The sequence below is a fragment of the Salmo salar genome, chromosome ssa04, assembly GCF_905237065.1.
Source record: "Salmo salar chromosome ssa04, Ssal_v3.1, whole genome shotgun sequence".
Lineage (NCBI taxonomy): Eukaryota > Metazoa > Chordata > Actinopteri > Salmoniformes > Salmonidae > Salmo > Salmo salar.
The window spans coordinates 15,664,598-15,687,164 of record NC_059445.1 but is presented as its reverse complement, the minus strand read 5'-3'; the positions used below and the strand labels follow the sequence as shown (position 1 = coordinate 15,687,164).

At 45.7% G+C, this 22,567-nt stretch overlaps 1 protein-coding gene across 1 annotated transcript in view; it reads left to right on the top strand.

Moving 5' to 3' along the window:
- Nucleotides 1–22,567, top strand: part of LOC106602374 (F-box/WD repeat-containing protein 7) — an 88,747-nt gene that overhangs the window by 40,395 nt on the left and 25,785 nt on the right. Inside the window, 2 exon segments of the mRNA XM_045716607.1 lie at nt 19,995–20,077; nt 21,601–21,745. Of these exon segments, the coding sequence (XP_045572563.1) occupies nt 19,995–20,077; nt 21,601–21,745 (228 nt within the window).

Below are 22,567 nucleotides of genomic sequence, written 5' to 3'. Positions count from 1 at the left end.
AGCTGTCAGAGTGAGAAGAGAAGCAAAACGGGCAGCCTGTGGAAAACGCTGCAAAGAATGAAGAGAAGACCAATACGGAGAGATGGGAGAAGTCAAAGATGAACAACTGAATTAGAATGCCAATGGGCTTGGCTCTGGTTGGATGTTTGAATACCACTCCAGACAGGCACACACACACACACACTTATAAACACAAGATGGAGGGAGTAGGAGTGTTCCTGATGATGCTGTCTTCTCCAGCACTCTTCCTGAGAGCTGTGTGGGATGTGTACAGTACCGCTATGTACTATCTACTGAGTGCTGAAAGAAGGGGGGGATGAAATCAAGTGTACTAACGCGGATACATAACCGCTTCTCCCACGGGGGCGGCCGTTTAGGAGCGTGAGATGGCTCGTCAACCCCATGGGCCTCTTTAAGTATACATGAGCACTTAACTTCCTGTATCCACCAGCCCCCCATGTATAAGTAATGACCAACAGATTGCCATTCTCTATAATACAAGGGCTTGTTGTGTAGCCGTGTTTGCCGCACTGCAGCCCCGACTACCCCGCCTCAGGCTTGTCCTTGAGGGCCTCGTTCAGCCCTTCTGAACCGGCGAGGCCTACCGTACCTGCCCTGTCCCACCTCCTGAGCCCTTCAGCAGCCCCTCTCGACCTGCGAGGCCTACCCAACCAGCCCTGTCTCAGCGCTTTCTCCACCAAGACTCTGAAACGCTGACTCATGCTCCGCAGCCTTGTTAACTTTTTCAAAGTTAGACACCAGAAAAACCCGTTTCTATCTACAGCATTAATTGAGGCCCAGTTGGAGACTTGTTTTGAAGGACAGAAAGACCTCATCCCCTTCCTCATGATAATGAAAGTGAAAGACACATTATTAAAGTCGCTGTTTTGCGCGGTGTAATTTCCGATAACTACATTAAAACACAGCAGTTATCTAAGCGGCTTAATTGGAAAAATGTCCTTCCGGTGGGCCGGCATTTATTCTCCCAAATTGAGATGTGCAAAGAAATTAATTAGCTACGGAAAAGTTTCTTGTAAGAAGAAATGGAGGGAAAGCAAGATGGTTGTCTCTCCACTGCTGTACTAAAAGGAGGTAGGAACTGAGAGGGGGAGAATAGCAAGGGGTTCTCTAAAGCTGACCTTTCACTGCTGACTAAAAGGAGAGAGAGAGAGAGAGAGAGCGAGAGGGAGAAAGAGGAAGAGGGGAAGAGAATCCTCTTCACCTCAGCCCTTGGCTCTCCTCAACACGATATCCTAAATCCAGACCCCACACAGGGATGTGAGGTTCTCCCCATGCAGCAGCTGGGGTCTGCCTCTGCACTGTCTCAGTCCAGGGCTGCGTCATAGTGCACTACTTTCAACTAGGGCTCTGGTCAAAAGTAGTGCACTATATAGGGAATAGGGCGCCATTTGGAATATACCCCAGGTTTGTAACTGTTAACGTCTGGTCTGCCCTTTCAGCTCTGGAAACCACGAGGGAACCACCAACAGAGACAGTTGCTATAACCATAGAAATAGACTAGACTAGAACGGGAATTCCCATTTCAAGTCAATGTTTCTGTGGGTATAACAATCATTCAATGTTCATTCTTGTCGTTTTCATCTTACTGTCAAGGTCTAGTATCTGTTACTTTACTAGCTGGTAGCTACTATCAAGGTGTCTCCTCTCTCCCATATGTTGCTTGGCATCTCCAGTCTGCTCCATACCGGTGTCTGTTTCAGGGCAGTGTTCACCTCCACCATGCTGGTCACATTACCTCTGCTTCAGCTTTAACTCCAGTCTCTTTACCTGCCAATCACAAATCTCTGCTTCCCTGAGACTCCAAGCAGGACTGACAGCATGGAGCGTTCGAGCATGGCCTCTCTTCTTACTCTCACACTCACACCCCCCCCTGCGGGTAGTAACCGGGTTCTCTGAGTGCTGCTCTATCTGTGCTGTGGTGACTATAGCCAAGGGCTTTTTATAGTCATAAGAGAACTCTGCTAGGTTTTGTTGCCTGGGTGACATGTCAGCAATGCTCTCTCTTCCTCTCCCTTTGTCCCCTTTTCCCACTGACAGTCCGCCTTTTCCCTGCAGTCTGCCACTTTCCTCTTGCTGCTTGCTCTATTTCAGGGATGGGCAACTCTAGTCCTCGGGGGCCTGACACTTTTTTGCCCCAGCTAACACACCTGACTCCAATAATCAACTAATCACGATCTTCAGTTTAGAGTGCAGTGTAGTTGAATCAGCTGTGTTTGCTAGGGATGGGGGGGATTGGGGTGACACCACTCTGGCCCTGAGGAATGGAGTGGCCCATCCCTGGTTTATCTGGTCTCAGAGGACTTCACAGATGTGTGTACACTACACACACACACACACACACACACACACACACACGCACATTCTGCAGGGCCCTCTATCTACCCTCTCTCAAATGAACTGGTTCTGACCTAGGACTGTGGCGGTCATAACATTTTGTCAGCCGCTGATTGTCATGCAAATAATTTCTGGTCTCACGGTAAGTGACCATTAATTAACATAAACACGTTTAGCTTCCCGTGGCTTCCCACGCTTGGCCTACAAGTCACTGATGCAGACCATTGGAACATCTACATTTTAAACAGTCTACTAAATCCATGTAATATAGCCTACACCATCACAATGAATCCCTTATTTATTTTAGAGGTGTAAAGAAGCATGTCTATTTCAGAAGAACAAAATAGCCTACTCTGAGTTGTCCTTATGTTAGGTCCTGATCTGGCTCTGCCATATGGCTGTGGACTTTAACAATAAATAAATATAGCAGCACGAGAAAGCTGGGATCCTCTTTTTAAAAAGTGGTCAGTCAAAACTCTGTTTTCACATGCGATTACGCAGTGACTGGGTCTCTAAGAACACGTGTCACTAGGCTCTGTGCTCTAACCGTATAGTTCTCTGTAGGCTCTGTGCTCTAACCGTATAGGTCCTAGGCTCTGTGCTCTAACCGTATAGGTCCTAGGCTCTGTGCTCTAACCGTATAGGTCCTAGGCTCTGTGCTCTAACCGTATAGGTCCTAGGCTCTGTGCTCTAACCGTATAGTTCTCTGTAGGCTCTGTGCTCTAACCGTATAGTTCTCTGTAGGCTCTGTGCTCTAACCGTATAGGTCCTAGGCTCTGTGCTCTAACCGTATAGGTCCTAGGCTCTGTGCTCTAACCGTATAGTTCTCTGTAGGCTCTGTGCTCTAACCGTATAGTTCTCTGTAGGCTCTGTGCTCTAACCGTATAGTTCTCTGTAGGCTCTGTGCTCTAACCGTATAGGTCCTAGGCTCTGTGCTCTAACCGTATAGGTCCTAGGCTCTGTGCTCTAACCGTATAGGTCCTAGGCTCTGTGCTCTAACCGTATAGTTCTCTGTAGGCTCTGTGCTCTAACCGTATAGTTCTCTGTAGGCTCTGTGCTCTAACCGTATAGGTCCTAGGCTCTGTGCTCTAACCGTATAGGTCCTAGGCTCTGTGCTCTAACCGTATAGTTCTCTGTAGGCTCTGTGCTCTAACCGTATAGTTCTCTGTAGGCTCTGTGCTCTAACCGTATAGGTCCTAGGCTCTGTGCTGTAACTGTATAGGTCCTAGGCTCTGTGCTCTAACCGTATAGGTCGTAGGCTCTGTGCTCTAACTGTATAGGTCCTAGGCTCTGTAGGCTCTGTGCTCTAATCGTATAGGTCCTAGGCTCTGTGCTCTAACCCTATGGGTCCTAGGCTCTGTAGGCTCTGTGCTCTAACCGTATAGGTCCTAGGCTCTGTGCTCTAACCCTATAGGTCCTAGGCTCTGCTCTAACCCTATAGGTCCTAGGCTCTGTAGGCTCTGTGCTCTAACCCTATAGGTCCTAGGGTCTGTGCTCTAACCCTATAGGTCCTAGGCTCTGTACTCTAACCCTATAGGTCCTAGGCTCTGTGCTCTAACCCTATAGGTCCTAGGCTCTGTGCTCTAACCCTATAGGTCCTAGGCTCTGTAGGCTCTGTGCTCTAACCCTATAGGTCCTAGGCCTATAGGCTACGTTTGGAGTTATTTGGCCATTTTAGTTGATTCAAACCTTATCAAAACATATAGGCCTATGGACTAGGCTACATGTGTGCAACTATGATTTGAAAAACTCGCCAAAAAAAGGCATGCGCTGTTTCTTGCCTTACTGCACACGCTGGGCATCATTCCCAAGTGATATTGTCACCCATCAGACTATTCTTCATTTAGTCTTGTCTTTACATATACTAAATAATATATGTGTGAAATGAGTTGCACCGGTCTGAACAGGGGCAGGGGGGAAACAAATGTCATCTATGCACTTAAATAATGAATAAAATGTTTATAAAGTCCATTTTGTTTATAAATTATGATAGATTTAAGCAACTGCTGCTTGTCTCGTCTGCACTTGTCCAATATCACTTCACTTTCATGCGCATATCACGTGTGGCAGCTGTGATCAGCCGGCCTCGTCCCCTACCAGCCATCACTCACCTGCACTGACCAGTCTGAGTAGACTTTGCAAGTTCACTGTCCTGCAGCCTCTGAGTGTCAGGGAGGGGAAAATGGAGCACCGCTTCGCAACAGGCATGCTCGCCTGGAATCATGGGCCAGCGAATCCAGGCCAGTGATACTTGGCCTGGAATCGTTTTGTTAAATGTTTGTATCGTGACAAACCTACTATAATCCTGTTGTAAAGCGAAGCAATGTTCTTAAGGTTCTTAATAATAGGAAAGCCGTTTTGGAGAAGCCTAGTCACCGTAACAGCCCTAACTCTGGCCCTCTACTCTCACATCCAGCACTCTGAATCCCAGCAAGACACCTCACCTCTCTCAAGGCCTCAGTCTCACCCTCCCTCCCAGCCATCCCTCCCTCCCAGCCGTCCCTCCCTCCCTCCCAGCCCTCAACTGTCTCAGTTCAGTTGGTTAATAGGACTGTAGAGCGCTTGTCCTTCTCCTATACAAGCGGCCTCACTAGTACTCTCAAAAAAAGGAAACTGTTTCACTGCACATATAGCCTACTCAACCATTTCTGTATAAACACACCCAATGCTCAACCATTTTATTTCCCCACACACACATTTACCTAGACAGTTTATTTCCCAACCAACACACTTCCCTAGACACTTGTGTGTTATTTCTGCTTCCTCATATGAAACCAATATGTCGTACGTTCACTGTAACCTTCTGTCCTCCCTAATCTAACCCCTCCTCTCTGTAGACTTAAACATGTTACATGAGGAGAGTCCCATGACACACGGCAGGTCACCGAGCCGTGTCAACGCTGCTGTTTACACACACTTACTCCCCTGGTGGCACTCTGTTTGCCTCAGGCTGCTGAGTCAAGCAAGTTACCCCCCCTGACACACACACACACACACACACACACACGCCTCAGCTCATGCAGCCTAAACGATGGACCAGTGTTTGTTGTGCTTGTACAATGTATCTGTTTATGAAATGAATCCATTAAAGTTTTTGGAAGCCACACAAACCTCTCTGGGGCGATTTTAACCAAACTGAAACACTATCACACTATTTCTCCATTAAGGGGGTAAGTGTTCGGAGCATAGGGACTGCAGCACTGTAATATTATAGCTGTACTGTAATGCCGGGCTGGAATACTCTAGCCGGGCTGGAATACTCTAGCCGGGCTGGAATACTCTAGCCGGGCTGGAATACTCTAGCCGGGCTGGAATACTCTAGCCGGGTGTTAACTGACTGTGGCTAGTACTGCAGCTGCAGAGGATGGATAGTGGAGGTGGTGAAAGACCTGTGAGGTCTGGCTGGCCGCTCTAAATAAAATTAACATCGCTATTGGTCGGTCAGAAATTTGATCTTGGCTTTTAACCCAACCCCTACCAAAGACACGTACAGCTTTTGGAGAGATGCTGGAGGCTTCCACGCTGGGCGCAAGGGCACAAAGGCAAGCGAAGGCATCTAGGATTTAATACCGGCTCAATTCCCGCCAGATTTTTCCTGTCGGACCCGGGATTCAAACTGGCAGCCCGCCGGTTGCTGACTCACCTCTAACTGCTAGGCTACAAGCAGCATGGATACAGACCCAGGTGTTCTCAACATAGAGATGTATTTGGGTTCTACCTAGCTTCTCCTCAGGGGATATGGTGACTTCCTGAGTCTGTTGAGACGTGTGGAAAAAGGGAGGATCGCATACTGTGTAAGGGAGTGACGCACCTGAAGGGCAGACCACCGTGTGTGTGTGTGTGTGTGTGTGTGTCTGCGTTCATGTGTGGTGATGCTAACCGGGCTAACCGAGGTAGTGTGACGAGTGTGGTCCCAGAACGGGAGGACGCTCTTCCACACCGCTGCTGCTCAGCCAGTCATGCAGAAAGACGGCAGGATTCCGCTATCAGGAAGCATGTGTTAAGACCCACCAAACATTCACACGTACACACACTCGAGCAGATTACTGATTCAGCTACAGTACACACACACACACACACACACACACACACACACACACACACACACAAACACACAACACGCATTCATGCATAAACTCTCACCGACACACACACACCCTCTCACTGACTGACAAACACACACATGCTTACTTACACAAGCGTACACTGTCATGTTAATATACTGTACTTGCATACTCAGGAGTGGAGGAGAATATTTCAGACATGGCTGGGGTTATGGGCATTCCTCAACTACTCGGCCCAGGTTGCATTGCTGTTGAGTTGCGTCAGTCACATTCCACTGACAAACCACCCAAAACAAATTCCATTTATGTCTCTTTCACAAGACATGGCAACGTGTGTGTGTGTGTGGCAGCATTTTTACCACCTGACTCCATCACAACACTATCACTCACTCCTGCTGTTAGCCTGTTATAGATAAGTCGAATCCCTCAAAGTCCATTTAGACAAAGAGCCTGTACTTTTCAAAGGCTAAGCCAATGGCCGACATCTAAACAAGATCAAGCGTTGTCCCCCGAGTCTCTAGTAATTGGACAGAGGTTAAAAATGGCCGCCGCCTCTTTCATATTGACCTCCTTATCATGAGACCCTTGTTTATGTGTTTGTGACTTGCTCCTCTATTTGTAGCTGGTTGCTGTGGAGATGGCATTTAGGACATTGGGTAGATAAACTGTCAAGTATGGGAGAACAGCGGTATTGAAATGGAGCAATGTTTCAGGACTGCTAGTACAATGGGTTTTCTGGTACAAAGAGTGTTGTTGCTGGTCGTAGCTCAGCTAAACACGTCAAGCCGTTCCTGGATCCTCCACCTGCATTCCTTCCATGTTACACCGTCCTTCAGGCTCACCTGTCTTCCTGATTCATCACACCGTAATCTTCAAAAAGACCGCAAAATGAATAACAACGGCTACCTCACCCTCTCCGCTCCAAATTGCTTCTCCGTCCTCGTTCAGTTTCGTGTCTTCTCCGCTAGCCTCAGCTTTTGAGTTCTAGGTCTTTCTTCCTCTGCTCTGGAGAAAACCATCCCACTCTCGAGCTTTTCTGAGACCCCAAGCCCAAAGTTTCCAGCTGCTCCATCCACTCCAATGACATCTCAGAGAATAGATTTTGCTCTGGTTTGGACCCTGTTTAGTGATCTTCTCCTTTTGAGAGTGATGTTTTGTAGTATGGAGGTGGCTCCGGTATGGTGTAGTTGAAAAGAGTGGCTTTTTCTGGAAAACTGTACATGAGAAACATGCTGTGGGTTCTAGTGAGATTCCTTTACCCTGGCATCTCTTCCTCCTCCTATTCTTCCCTGGCTTGCCCCTTCCAGTGCAGGGTCTAGGAGAATGCCTATTAGTCCTTGGGTATTGTTAGGGGAGCAGCAGGGCTGTAATTTGGAGATATTTTTAAAGGAGAAAGTGACGTCTGTCTTCTGCTGAATCGTGGGTGGGAGAGACTCAGTGTGTGTGTGTGTGTTGTGCGCTCCGGATGTACAGAGCCACGGCCACGCATTGCTAACTCAATGTACAGTCCCACATCTTGGCAAAATGCTTCACACCCACACACCACTCTGCATTTAAAGGTCACCGTTTATTGAGATGCTGAAGCTTGATAATATGGACATGGCCAGCCCATCTGCATTCTCCCATGGCATTTTACTACACACCGAGTTAGTCTTTATAAATTATTCTCCAAATGCAGGTAAATGCCTTGGTGGTGGGGTGGGGGGGGCGACCAATATACATGCCTATTTCCCCATTCCCCCATGTTGACGACAGAAAGATGGAGCGCAACGGAGTCTGGCTTCCTGCTTCATATCTCTAATTTGCAGAGGTTTGGATTGAATAGCCTGCTCTTTCTGATCCTATTAGGAGAGGGCAATAGTTCCCCAGAGAGGCCTGTTCCTGTGTTGGGAGAGGTGGGGTGTTGTGGGACTGTGGTTAGGAGAGGTTGAGATCTGAAAAATGTGTGACGTGAAAAAGGAGGTGGAGCTATGGTCCCCTATTGAGCACTGGGCAGAACCCAGAGACCCAGGAAGGTCAAAGGTAACCCAGACACAGTTGGGCTCTTCACACTCCTCGTTCTCCTCCTCCAACTAGCTCGTCCAGACACTCAGCCAACAGCCAGCAAACTACCGCTGCTTTTTTGCAATTTGGCTCGTTCTGCCTAATCTGGGCTGTGGAGTGGCACTTTTGAATAATTAAAGGGGGTTTATCCGTTCCTCTGTAAATGTTGACACCCGCGCAGGCCAAGTTTCACCTGGCTTATGGCTACCGATTCTGTAACCCTCTTCTCTCCGTGTTCATGTCCATGTGGAATATTGATGCGGTGAATGCAAAACATGCTAAACCGCAACACAGTAGGGATGGGACAGAGGGGTAATATTCACATGTTAACTGCATTATTGGAGTATCAGTGTAACGTATAACGATGTCATATAAATGCTCCCAGAAACAAATCAACCCCTGACATTGTTTCCTGTGTGGTTGTCTGGTACATAAGTCATGCTCTGACTCATCTTGTTTATAGCAGCCGTTCGTAGCTCGCAGAAACTCTCTGTATTAATTGACTATGGTCAAGACTGGCTTTGAAGAATCCAAGAGGGAGCACTCGTGTTTGGCTTTCTAACTCTGAATGTGTGCTTATCGTTCTGTAGTGTGTGTGTGTGTGTGTCAGCTTCTCTGTAGTTCAGTGCCAAAGGGTTAATTCAACCCATCCACAAAGGACACAACACTTCCTGCTGTCTGATTTATTCGCTCTGCTCGACAAGGTCAACAGCTTCCTCTTCCCCCATTTTCATTTGAAGTCCCTCTCTAAAGGCAGGTCACAGATCAGTGATACACTATATCAGTAGGCAGTGGGAAAATATAAGGTAAGCGATGGTTGCTGTACTCAGATCTGGCCGGGCCTCCATAGCTGGGAGGTGCCGTGCCTGGCCCAACCCAGAAGGGAAGGCTCCAGTTGGGGGGTCAGGAAGAAGCCTCTAGCCCCCCCATCCACTGAGAAACTGCAGGAGCCCACCACCCAGATATACTTTTTCCCACAGTGCTGCTGGAAGTTAAACACGAGCCTGCGACCTACTTCCTGCTAATAGACAAAGCACTGGTTTCTTTCGATTAGGAAAATAATCCAGGTGACCTTTTTTTGTCAGACAGAGATTTATTTCCGTTTCTCTCGGTTGTAATCCAGAAGGAGGCACAGTTGGTTAGATAAATGTCAGTGATGTCCGACGTCTCTCTTCTCACTTGAACCCCGGGGCAGAAAAATATCAGTCATTAGTCAGCGGTTTGATTTCTTATTTCCTTATTAAGTATTCCTTCCAGGAAGTGGGAATGTCTCATGGTGTTATTGTGAAGCCTGACCTTCAATGGCTTTCAGCAGGGAAATAGAAAGTCCAATTTTAGATCCTGATGGCGGATAAACAACTAATAAAGCTCGATATTAGTTTTGTCACAGTAATTTATGGTGTTATTATCACGGGTCCATAGCACACCCAGTCGCCCCTGGTGTCTTGGGCTTTATAGTGTGTGTGTGGTTGTGTGTGTCTGCCCTGGCCAGTAGGTTGTCTTTGGAGTTAAACTTTTGTTCTCCATCGTGCAGAGTTTTATACACTTTCTCCTCTCCAAAACTCACTGTAGTGGACACTATTGGTCTCTCTGGAATTTCCAATAGGCTTCCCAGACATTCAGCCTGCCAGATATCAAGCATGAGAACAACCTTGGGTCCAGGTTAAGTTACTATTTGACTCTTAACAGCGTGTGATTGGCAGTAATGGACATTGCCCTTCTATCTTCTGTTCTGTCCGTATCATTTCCCATGGAACACTCGTGATGTCACAATAGATGTCAGCCCTCCTCACTTTAATTTCCTCGTTGACCTGACCCCAATAGAGGCCTGGACTCTCGGGGGTTGCAGTCGCGTGGGTGGCTAAAGGCTGTTGTGCTAATGGCCCCAAGCAGCCACAGGCAGATGTCATTATTCAGAATAATGCTCCCCAGAATGGAATGTTCCACCGATGATCCAAGGTTCCATTTGTCACACCTCTCCCCGTAGTCGTCCATCGATCGCATGTCATCTGTCTGGTTGGAATGCACCCTGCTATTGCTCTCTCGGTGAGCGGCCATTGAGACCGAAGGCCCCCCTGCCCCGGTCTCCTATTTTGTCACCGCCAGGACAATGACGCGGCGGTTATTCAGCGACGCACCACTGCCCAAGAAGTATTTGCTGCTTCAAGTTCAACAAGGCCCCACGTTTAAACATTTGATCAAGGAGGCCGTTCTCCTATAGCTTGAGCCAGGGTATTTTCCCACCTATCTGTTGCCTTTGAAAAGCTCAACGTCCAAGTCCATCTAATCCACCTATACAGGGGGTTAAGTCCCTTCATTTTTCACTTTCTACCCTTTTAATGAAACCTCATGAAGAATGATGAATTCCGTGAATCAGTTCTGCAGTTCCTTTTCCTTTTTTAAATACTACAGTATCACGTACATAAAAAAACAGTCATGGGTGCTCAATTTTTCCTGAAGAACTCATAAGCTCATTTCTATTCTGTTGGCTGAAACACTGCCATAGAAATCCATACATCCACATGCTGTAGCCTACTGTTTGCGTAGGAAGCCCCATACGAGAGAGAGAGAGAGGAGAGACAAAGGGAATCGAGCATTTGCATTTGCCCTCCAGACATACCACTGCGCTGTTACAAGATAGTAAATTTACTACATTCTCCATTCTAGTTCCCAATATATATTCCAACACCGAGAACCATTCATCATATATTAGCCTTCTCGCTCTCTCGCTCCTCTCTGTCTCTATATATCGCTCTCTATATAGATAGATCTATATCTAGATATATTTATATATCTATAGAGGGATCTGTCAGTTTCTCTCACGGAGGTCTATCACTTAAAGACGAGAAGACAAAACACGGACAAGGCTGAGATATGAGTTTACTTCGGAGGACACCTGTTTTGTGGAAGCCCCATGTCTGGGTCGGGAGGGTTTTTAAGAGGTTTTGATAAGTGTTGAGGTAAGAGCCTAGCACCGCTGGCTGTCTGTTAATGCTTTACCGAGTGGCAGAAGAGGAGCAACAGAGGTCACAGGCTCTTCAAAGGCTGGGGTGCCACCGCTCTGCGTTCCACGCATTCCAATGTACTGTGTTAAGGTTGGGCAGCGAGTGGGTTGTTCTCAAGAGGCCCAAACCAACACACACACACACACACACACACACACACACACACACACACACATCGTCTCGGTGTGTTGCTGTGGCAACAAAAACAAACGAGGAAAGATTTCCAGTGCATGGAGAAGGAACACACACACACAGACACACACACACACACACACACACACACGGAGCTCCAGACTATCTTAGTTATACTGCACCTGGCCACCTTTAACCCCTCCAACACTAGATTACATGGGGAGCAGGTGAGGCCCCTCTCTAAGGCCTCAATAGTTTGTGTCATACATGCAAGTCCTTGTCCTAAAACATGAATAGCCGTGTGTGTGTGTGTGCGTGCGCATGGCTTACTATCTCTATTAAACTAACATCTGGATATCCATGTGGCTTGCTTTTCTAAGCAGTTGCTATATGGCCTGCCTCGTGTGAGTTTTCCGATTTCCTTCAAATGGTTTTGGGATACTGGCACATTTTCTCTCCTCTCATTCTTGTCTCACCAATTCGACAAGTGCCTCTCCTCACCTCTCACCTCCAAACCCCCGATTTTCCACCTGAATCCAGATGATTGGATAATGTCAGGTGTCGAGTGTCTTAATGGCCTTTAGAGCTGGTAAATCTGATTCCCAGTCAGTAACCTGTGAAGAGGCCCTTCCTGTGATCCTCCTCCATTGTCTCTGTGGTTATTTGAATCATCTTGACTGAGATTAGTCACTGATTAGGGAGGTGGACTGTGGAACAGGGGCAAGAACTCAAGGTGTTGGAGACTCCCTAAAAAAACACGGCACTTCAATACATCCACGACTGGAATTTTTTATTTAACTAGGCAAGTCAGTTAAGAACAAATTCTTATTTACAATGACGGCCTACCCCGGCCAAACCCTAACCCGGACGACGCTGGGCCAATTGTGCGTCGCCCTATGGGACTCCCAATCACGGCCGGTTGTGATACAGCCTGGAATCAAACCAGGGTCTGTAGTGACGCCTCTAGCACTGAGATGCAGCGCCTTAGAACGCTGCGCCACTCGGGAGCCCCCGTGGAAGGGACTTTTCGTAGCCGTTTAGGAGAGTATTTTTGCTAACCCTAATCAAATCATAATCAAGCTTTATTTAGATAGCACATTTCAGAAAAGAATGCAACGCGCTTCACAGGAAAAAACATTTTTTATTTTCATTGTTATTTATCAAACATTTACTACACAACAAACATCACAGGATGAAAACAAAAGTATAACAAAAAACCCTTTTCCTAACCTTAACCTAATTCTCTTAACCTGCTACGTTAATTCTCCTAACCTGCTGCGTAAGGTTCTCCTTACCTGCTATGAAAAAGTAACTTCCGGTCGTAGCTGAATGGAAGTGGTGTGTTTTTAGGGAATCTCCAAGGCGTTGATGAGAGGGAAAGGGATTGTTTTTTTTAATTACTCAACCTCGACTGACACTGGGGCTTCAAAGCACAAAGCTGAATTTGTAGAATGTGACCGTATGTTTGCTTCACCGGTAATGTCCTGACAGATGTCTAAAGAGATGTTCTAACCAGATAATAAAACAATGTACCTCCCATGTTGCCAATGACACTCTCAATAGGAAATATGGGCACTGCAACAGCCTTTTTATGAATCGGCCCCTATGGAGAACAAGTCCCAACATGTTCAGAGAATTGCAGGACTGCAGGCTTGTTGCTTTTACCTTGCAGGTGTTTGCAGACCTAATTCAAGATCCCCAGACTAGTTTCCCATTTGTCCAAATTGATCAACGTAAGCAAAAGGGCTTTTCATGTGTATTTCTTTTCTACACAAGGCATTATTTGAATAACAACAGCAGAGCTTAGATACCTGCCAGTGCAGATTTTGTTTACCAGATAGCTGGATAACCCTGTGTAAAGCTTCCCTCTTACCTCGGAGGTGATACATACTATGAAGTATTTTCCTTTAACAATGTGTATTCACCTCAGCCATTATTATTTATTAGTTTGTTCAGCTGTTTAGAGTTGTTTATTTCCCTACGCCAGCAGTATCATTTGCATGTGGGAAGCTTTGCCCATTCCCAGTTGTGAAGCCATCACCTATGTTCTAGTTATGTTAACTAAGGCCCATCATTGTTTCTGCCCATACTGAAAAGGAATTAGCGTTCATTTCGTGTGTAAATCAGGTGCTGCACCTGAAGTGCATATTGTGTACCGCTGCCGACTAGAGAATAATGGATTTCTCTTTATCCCCGGGCTGAATGAAGTGTGGAATATAATATATGAATGTTATGCGTTTATTATGCATGGGCTGAAATATTAGGTAAAACATTTTGTTTATTCAATATCATATTCTCCCTCTAATATTTATATTAGTTTCTCACTTTTCGGGATGTAATTTGTGTCTGACTGCCCAAAGCAGAGCACCGATTATACAGAATATCCTATTCAAAGCAAGTTGTGATAAATACCTCCTACCCAGTGATGGGGAAAGAACATTAGTGGTGCCACTGCTGCCATACCATGGGGTGTGTGTGGACTGCAACAAGTGAGGGGGGGTTGACTCGGTGGTATACAGCTATGATGGGAAAGTGACTTTTTCATAGCAGGTTAGGAGAATTCACACAGCAGGTTGGAATAATTAGCATGGCATGTTAGGAGAATTAGGTTAAGGTTAGCGAAAAACCTCTCTCTACCTGCTACGAAAAGTCACTTCCGGTCGTAGCTGTACTCCATCTAGTCACATCCGTGATTTCCCCCCTCCCTTTTCCTGCCTGGTTTCTGTGTATTCGCACCAATAATTGATGCGCTGCGCATACTGTTGATTGTTGGACTGCACCATTCGCCTCCTCACCGCCGGGGAAAATGTAACCCGAGCTCTACGCAGAAGCTAGCGTTGTAAAGGCTCTGAAGAGGGCATGGCCCTCCCCTTTCTCCCCTAGCCGCCACTCCCCTTTCTCCCGAGTTGCAAATTCCCCTTTTTATATCATCCCTCTCTCCTTGCTCATTATCCTCGCTCGTGCTGTCCTGTGGGGCAATCGGTAGTGAGATCCTCCTCGCTACATCGTTCTGTATTTGAATCGTTACTGAGAAAAATCAATCGGTGTGGCACGGACGGAGCTATTCCATACTGAGAAATCTACTACACCTACCGTCAAGCACGCACGCCCGTTCGGTGACGTGCTCGAGCATGTCCACATCAGAGATTGTCACGGATCTACCCGCGAGCACCCTGCCCTGCTCCCCTTTGCACTGCGATTCTACCACTCTGACATATTTGGGATTCAACGATTCGCAGTGAAGGAATAGGAAACCACAGCCGGATTACCAAACATGGGTTTCTACGGCACTTTAAAGATGATTTTCTATAAAGTGAGTAGGCTTTCTACGTCTATATGCATCATCATGCCGCACAATCTTGCTGTCATATCGTTGCATGATTGACATGTTGACCAAGCGCCTGGGAAATAATTTTCTGCCAGTTGCGAATTGAATGGCTGAAAATGACGCGCCGCTGTATACACCAGCAGATTTGTATGGGCAGGCACTGCAGAGGATGAACGGGAACAGCAGGGGAATTATGCGGGGCTCATATCATAGCCGTTTTGATTAATATTTTAGAATGACTGAGAGATTCATACTGAGCGCACATCGGTCCTCGTTTTCATTATGACATTCAGGGTACAGGGATGTCGGCAACAGAATAAATAAATATTGCTTATGAAATACATTGGGTTTTATGCATAGGCCCATTGCATAATAATTACACGTGAGGTTTGCTGTCGTACCTTTGCATTTTCACACTATAATATTTGAGCAATGAGCATTCATTCCTTTACCATGGATGATGCCCGTTGTTGAAAACGCGGTGACCCAGCCTATCTGTCCATCAGTTAACTGCACTTGCGTGTCACGCTGACCGTGTGAGCAGTGTCTTCCTTTGCATCACGGCATATATTAACCAATAGGCTACAATGTAACATTATTTACCCGCATGGAGTGCTTTAACATCAAAAGGAATGATTAGACTAGATACTTTTGTTTTTTGTGCTTCTGGAGGATGCAAAACCAGACCTATTCAGAATATGGGAATTTTCCTCCCATTTCTGCATAGAATTTAACCTCAATTTCCAGGTTATAGTGAGCAATATATGTTGTTTTTTTAATCAATGCTTTCAGGTTAGGTTGTAGCTATTCTGTTTCCTATTCCAAATATTTCCCTTGGTCTGCCTATGTGTTATGCATCAGACTATTACATATGCAGATGTGGGCATCTTGTGTTGCCAAGTGACTCACTGCATAGTTGCCTGTAGGCTATCTGATTTGTATCTGTTGAATTGCCTGTTGAAAAAGAGCGTATATTCCTTACGCTGTAGACTTGCTTGAGGCTTCAAGCCCAAATGATGGGTCACTGTGTCAGACTGCTGTGTATAAGGCAAAATAACCTTTATGACAGGTTTTTATTCATCACATTATGTCATCCAGAAATGTACGCTTATTGTGGTGGAATTTCTCATAGACTTTGGTGACGCGGTTGAAGGACTGCATGTCGTTTGCCGCAACCAACATCACAGCGTCTCTTAAAAGCGATTACGGTTTCAAGTGCGGATAACATTGACGAATGCGGTTGCTGATCCGCTTAATAACTTGGCTGCGTGGAAAGCGAGCCTTTATGAGAGGCAGTCAACCAGTATGAACTGAGCACACCGGAAAATCTGAATAACGTCCGTTACCGGGCAGCGGAACATCCCACACCTTCGGTGTCAGTGTCCACCATCGGTTACCGTTAAACAGTTTCGGCACGTCCTCCCGAAATTACGAAAGGGAACGTGCAGCTGTTGATGATTTATAGTGGATCATATTATGTAAACAAATTGGGTAATCACTTCAAATTCATTTGCACAAATTCCAAGGAGAAAAGTGCTGGCTAGTCAAATTGACTGGGCTGCTGGGGGTTTGGATGCATTTCAGGTTTATAATTAGTGGGATTAAAGTGTGGACTGTGTTCAGCCGGGCAAGGCGTTTCCCACCTCTATTCAGATAGGATTTAAATATGATAATGAGCCTTTCTGTTTAATATTTCCATTTCAAGAGGTATCAAGTAGGAGGCTATAATTTCATACCTAAATTATATTTGACTGTCATTCTCTGTGAGCTCCTGTTGTAGCCAATTCTCCTCAGTGAGTAGCCTACTCTTCCTCTCATTTCATATTCTCTCACATTCAATCCACTGTTCTACAGAGTCATATCATTTCATGCCTAGATGCTCTTTCTCTGCCATCCACTTAGCTGCTGTTCTAGGGAGCGTGTTCTACTCTGAAGGGAAGGTAGTGCTCAGTGTTGTCTTGTAAGAATTGTCTGTTTTAACCCCCCACAGGCACAGAGGGGGAGACGGGCTGCTTTTGCAAAGCCTAATAGAAAATCCAGTTTGACTTTAATTTCTCTGAAAGCAATAGGTCCCTTTGCTATCTGTTCCGTGCAAATGGATATTACGGATGCCCCATCTCTTTCTAGTTAGGTCCCAATTCTATTTGTTTCTCCTATGGAGATCTTGAAATGATTTCATGGCTGCTTGACATGGTAATTGAATAACTGTGGCGTGCATGGAGAACATTATTCCAATTAGTAATATTTTCATAAGGTCTACATTTCAATGAGTAATAACACATTACAGTTGGTTTATCTGTCTTTTCAGACCGACGGGGAGCAAATCTTTATTTTGTCTATTATAAACTGGTTACCAACGTATTTAGAGCAGTAAAAATAAATGTTTTGTCGTACCCGTGGTATATGGTCTGATATACCACTGCTGTCAGCCAATCAGCATTCATTCACCACCCAGTTTCTAATAAGAGAATGATTTCCTCAGATCTTATGACGTACGCATTCATTCTCTCTCACGCTCTCTCACTGCTTTTCAAAATGTCCTTATCTCTCTATCCAGCTCTCCTCCTTCTCACAGTTGGGGAGGTCAGAGGTGTGACACAGAGTGACTGATTAGTAGCTGTCTACAAACAACATTCTCCGTCTCGTCTTGGGTTACCTTTTCCCACGGCTGAAACACAAGAGACTGGTGGTTGCACTCTGTGTTTTCAACGCCTGAAACTTGGGAGATTCCCTCGTCAGCCACTACCCCCCCCCCCCCCCCCCACACACACACACACACACACACACCCCTACTCTTCCTACTACTTGAACTGCCATTGCAGTGAGGTCATTCCTTGGAGAACAAGGGATTGGGGTTGAGAATGAATCCCCTAACAAGCAGAGAATATCTTATAAAAACCCAACCACTTCCTCGAGATATAATTTTTTTTTCTAACTCGATGGAAAACACATTGATGATAAATCTTCCGTTCTTCACCAACATTTGGAATGTTATTCTACCATTTCTCTTCCAGAATCCCTTTTCATTGCCTTCTCTGCAGTGCATCCCATCAAAATCGTTTCTCAATGATTCTGATTAATTCGTTGTCTCCTCTTACGTAGTCCTGTTCTCTCGCTCAGGGAGATGGCTTTCATTTATTTGAACGGTTCTTGATCTGACCCGACTGTGTCGTCAACACGCTGTGAACCATCCCAGTACAGGGTCCCTAATCAAAACCCACCGAGCTCTTCACAAGAAAGAGAAACCAGAACCGCTTCCCTCAGCTCAGTTAGACCACCAGAGCACACACACACACACACACTCAGCTCCAGATGATCTGGTGGAAATTCAACTATAATCAATAGTCTTTGATATCAGTATCGTTGGTTGGTCCTCCAATCAACTTGGCTACATCCCCAGCTGTCAAATAATCTGGGGTTGGGTAGAAGTTAAATGATCGTTGATTATCAGTCAAACTTTATTCAGGTATAGGCAAAGTTTTTAAAAGTAGGCCTCCTTCCATACAGACCTCATTGCAGTTCTATAGCCACATTGCAGGCTAGGCTATATTATCTATTTTTCTGTGGCTCCAGAATTGGCAACAAATTAAATATTTTGCATTCTGAACTTGTCCTTGGCGTTGTTTCTGTCTATCTCGGTGCATCTAGCTAGTGTTCCATGCATGTGTGAGTCCCGACGGTCAGAGTGCAGTGATATGAATAGTTAATAGGTATTATTGCTCTGTTATTATAGTCCATTGTGTGTGGTGGACATTGCATCTATTTGGGTTAACGTCCCATATAAAATAGGCTAAATCTCTGTTTATTTCATGATGTACCAGTCAGACACTACCAAAGCGGAGTAAAGCAAACACAACACGAAAGAAAAGGCTTTGTCTTTTGAAACCCCCGGTGCTCCTTCCTAACCGGCCATGCCATTCAATTCACCAAGTGCATAAAAATCCTTTTGAGACTCACTGTACAAGTACATCCCCAAAAATAGTTTTATGCAAATGTAATTTTTGGGCTCGGTGTGTGAGGGGTAACTGAGTCCTTTTTGTTTTCTCCTGGTTAGATGTTCAGTATCCAGGCTCTAACTATGCACCCACTGAGACAGGAGAGGTTTTAGTGTGTGTGGTTTCCCTTGAACCGCCCATGTATAAATCAAGCTATTCTAATCAAGCTATTCTTTCTAGCGAAGGGTGCAGTCATTGCCCATCCTATAGCATATAACTGCTCCCGAATGATTGTTTCAGTGAGTGTGTGAGTTTGTGTCCCCTGCTCTTTTTTGGGGGGGAATCTCCCACGCCTGTCAGAGGCTCTGCCGTATGGAATGCAAGCTATTGGAGTGAAACTCCTCAGTGTAATAAACCCTACCACACCTCAGCCTGGTCTTTCTCTCAGCTAGAGCCAGCCTAGCCAGTGTTAAGCAGCGCCATCATCTGCATTGAGGAGAACTGAAACTTCAAAATTCGTTGTCTTTTTATCTATAGGCTGAATAAGTAGGGAACCTTTGGCTTCTTGCTCATCATTTACGTTTGAAATGGTTGGTTCCTGTGGCAAGGCGAGAGAACTGTCAGCATTTGTTTTATTCTTGTGAGGATCGGTGCCGTGTGCAATAAAATAACTACAGTTGTGTTCAAATAATTTTCTGAAGTAAACAGTCAGTTCTTTCCTGCTGTGAGCCTCAAAAGCATTCAAGTCAGCGTTTGTTTGCAGTACCAGTTATTCAACAACAAAATCGCTCTTTCCCTGTTCTCAAAGTGAGGCGCTGCTTCGTTCTCCTCAGGACTACAGCTTGTAAATGTTAATGGCAGAGATGACTCATATCTTCTGTCTTTGATGAGAAGTAATCTGGAGAGTGAGGCAGCAATTATCATTTACTCTCTAGCCAGGTCTCATCTTTCACCAAATGCTAGGTTGCTGCAGGGAGGTTTTTTTTGTTTTGGGCCCTGTCAAGAGGGGTGCAAGAACGAAGGAACGTGCGTGCGCACGCACACAAGGGTGTACGTCTGTGGTGTCTGTCTCGCTCTACTGCCTCCTAACATCTCTTCTCCTTTCTCTCCTTTCGCCTCTCTTGTTTTGCAGATGAAGAGAAAGTTGGACCATGGCCCAGAGGTCCGATCTTTCCCTTCAGGAAAAAAGCCCTGCAAAGGCTCCGAGTATCCAAGGTAAAGAACCCCCCCCTCCCCCGTTCCCACCTCCCCTACCCTGTTATCCAGTACCCAAGGTAAAGAACCAACCCCCTGTTCCCACCTTCCTACCAGTTAACCAGTAGATTTAGCCTTCCTACCCAGTAGACCAGCAATGCAAATGGTAAAGAAACCCTGACCCATTTCTGTTGTATCACAGACATGATCCAGCAGGCAGCCCCAGATGTCCCTGTAAGTCAGAATATTATGTGGTTATTCACACTAAGACACATAATCCTCATAAAAAGTGCTCACCGCAGCGTGTTCTTTGCCCATTAGTGTACTTCATGCCTTCCTGAGGATCCTGACTAAGCACTGCTGCCTCACTCACTGACAGCACTGTGCTGCTTCTGCAGCCTTGTAATTGCCACACGCTGGTCTAGTTCTCAATCCCATTAAAAAATAAACCCATTATGAAACAGACCTCACTCTCTTACCCCATACTTCTGTCGCTAAGCAGAACGGTGTGAGGAACTGCTGAATGGTTTGTTTGGCGAGTACCGAATGAGCGCACGCCTCGTGGCTTCCCTTTTTTGGGGGGGGTTGACATTGAACTTAATTCTTTGGAACTATGTGCACTTTGAAGTCTCAGGGCGAGAGGCGCACACTGATAGAAATCCCCCTAAAATTCCCATTCCAGAATTGATCTGCACCTCAATAGCAGTTCTCTTTACCCTAAATCAAGTCGATTTTAAAATCTTTTTGGTTGAATAAAAACAAGTTGGTAACCCAAACCAAATTGATTGAAGCTTGTGTACAGAGGTATTTAGTTGATTATTGATGATGGAAACATGGGAATAAACAGCTGGTTTCAGTTCCAGATAAACACTCTGGAAGAGAGCAGGTTCATATTTATTAATGCACGGCGTACTGAAACATTTAGCAACGGAACATTTTATTGAACATTTCTTAATTGACGTTCAGGTAGTACCTTCCCGTTTCGTGCCTAGGGAATACGACCTTGGTTTCAGTTCAATTCCAGAGAAACTGTTGCATTGAGAAGAGAGAAGGGTTTATTCACTAGGAACCAAACGGAAGCAAACTAAATCAAACGGGTAGGAGCCTACCTGAATTTGCCCAATAGATCACGCTGTTTTCATTGCGAAATGTTTTGCTACGGTGTGCACTAATGAATACACCCCAGCTATAGAAACCCAGTTAGTCTCCTTTTGGCAGAGACCCAGGGCTGTTTCTCTCATTAGTATCTGTTGTTTGCTTCTCCGTCCACTCAACTTTTGTACTCCTTCTCACTGCTATTGTAATTAGTGAGCGGAGCGGAAGATATCTGCAGAAGCTGCTACTGCTGCAGCACCTGCACTTTGCCTGCATTTGAAGCTATTCATAATGACCTCCGTGTTCCTCGCTATCAGTATAACCCTCGTGCTTCTCCTCAGAAGAACAGGAGAAATAGTTTTTCTTCAGTATAGTCTGGTTATCTTTTTCTTGTGAAAATGTTTTTTTTTCTTCTCATGTTCTTACTCTCTCCATATTTGTCCCCACAGTGCTACAGGGCTGGTCCCCTACCCAGCCACCCCCACCACGTTTGGGCACATCAGGACAGCTAACGGTCAGGGGCAGCAGAGGCGGCGTATCACCTCCATCCCTTCTCCCACAGGCCTCCAGGAATGGCTCCGGACATTTCGGTGAGTAGGATCTCCCCTTCCTAGTGGTCATTTCAGGTGAGTTAGTTCCCACTTACCTCCTCCAATGTCTTCCTGTCAGGTCCATCCTCCCCTTCCTAGTGGTCATTTCAGGTGAGTTAGTTCCTACCCCCTAGCTCTCACTTCCTAATTGGCCTCTGCTCCCTGAGGAGTGATGGTTCTAACTAAGTAGCTAATTAACTAGATAGTTCCTCCCAACTCCTTTGTTACATACGTCTTCCCCCCTCCCCCTCCCTTGAGTGTCTTCCTTCGAAGCCCTGGAGCGAGAGCTCATCAAAAAACTGATGTTGCGCCCAATCAATGTTTCCTCAAGCCTTGAAGATAATTGCTGCCTTGATGTTTTGGCCCTCACATTACCATATGCACTGTAGCATGGGATAGGAATTAGCCTACCTGTTTAGAATACAGGCTCCAATATTGTATTTGTGCAGCCAACGCCCGATGTATACTATGTCAACAGTTGAACAGATGTGATCTTTGTTCAGGTAATCCTTTCAAAGCCGCGTAGTATTTTCGGCCAGTCAGCTTCGTATGACATATAAGCCTATGGTCGAGTTCTAACGTCACAGTCAATAGAGAAATCATTTTGTCTTTCAGGTACTTCCAGTAGTGCCTCAGGTCAGAAGTAGTTTATTATATAGGGAATAGGGTGCCATTTCAGGCACGGCCGTAATGTACCTACTCTGCTTTTTGATTGGGCAACAAAAGCCTTGTTGTGTTGAGGCAACTCCATAATGATGACTAGTGTTCAGACATCTGAGATTTGTTTCTAGCATTTTGTTAATATCAAATTCATCGTCAGTAAGCA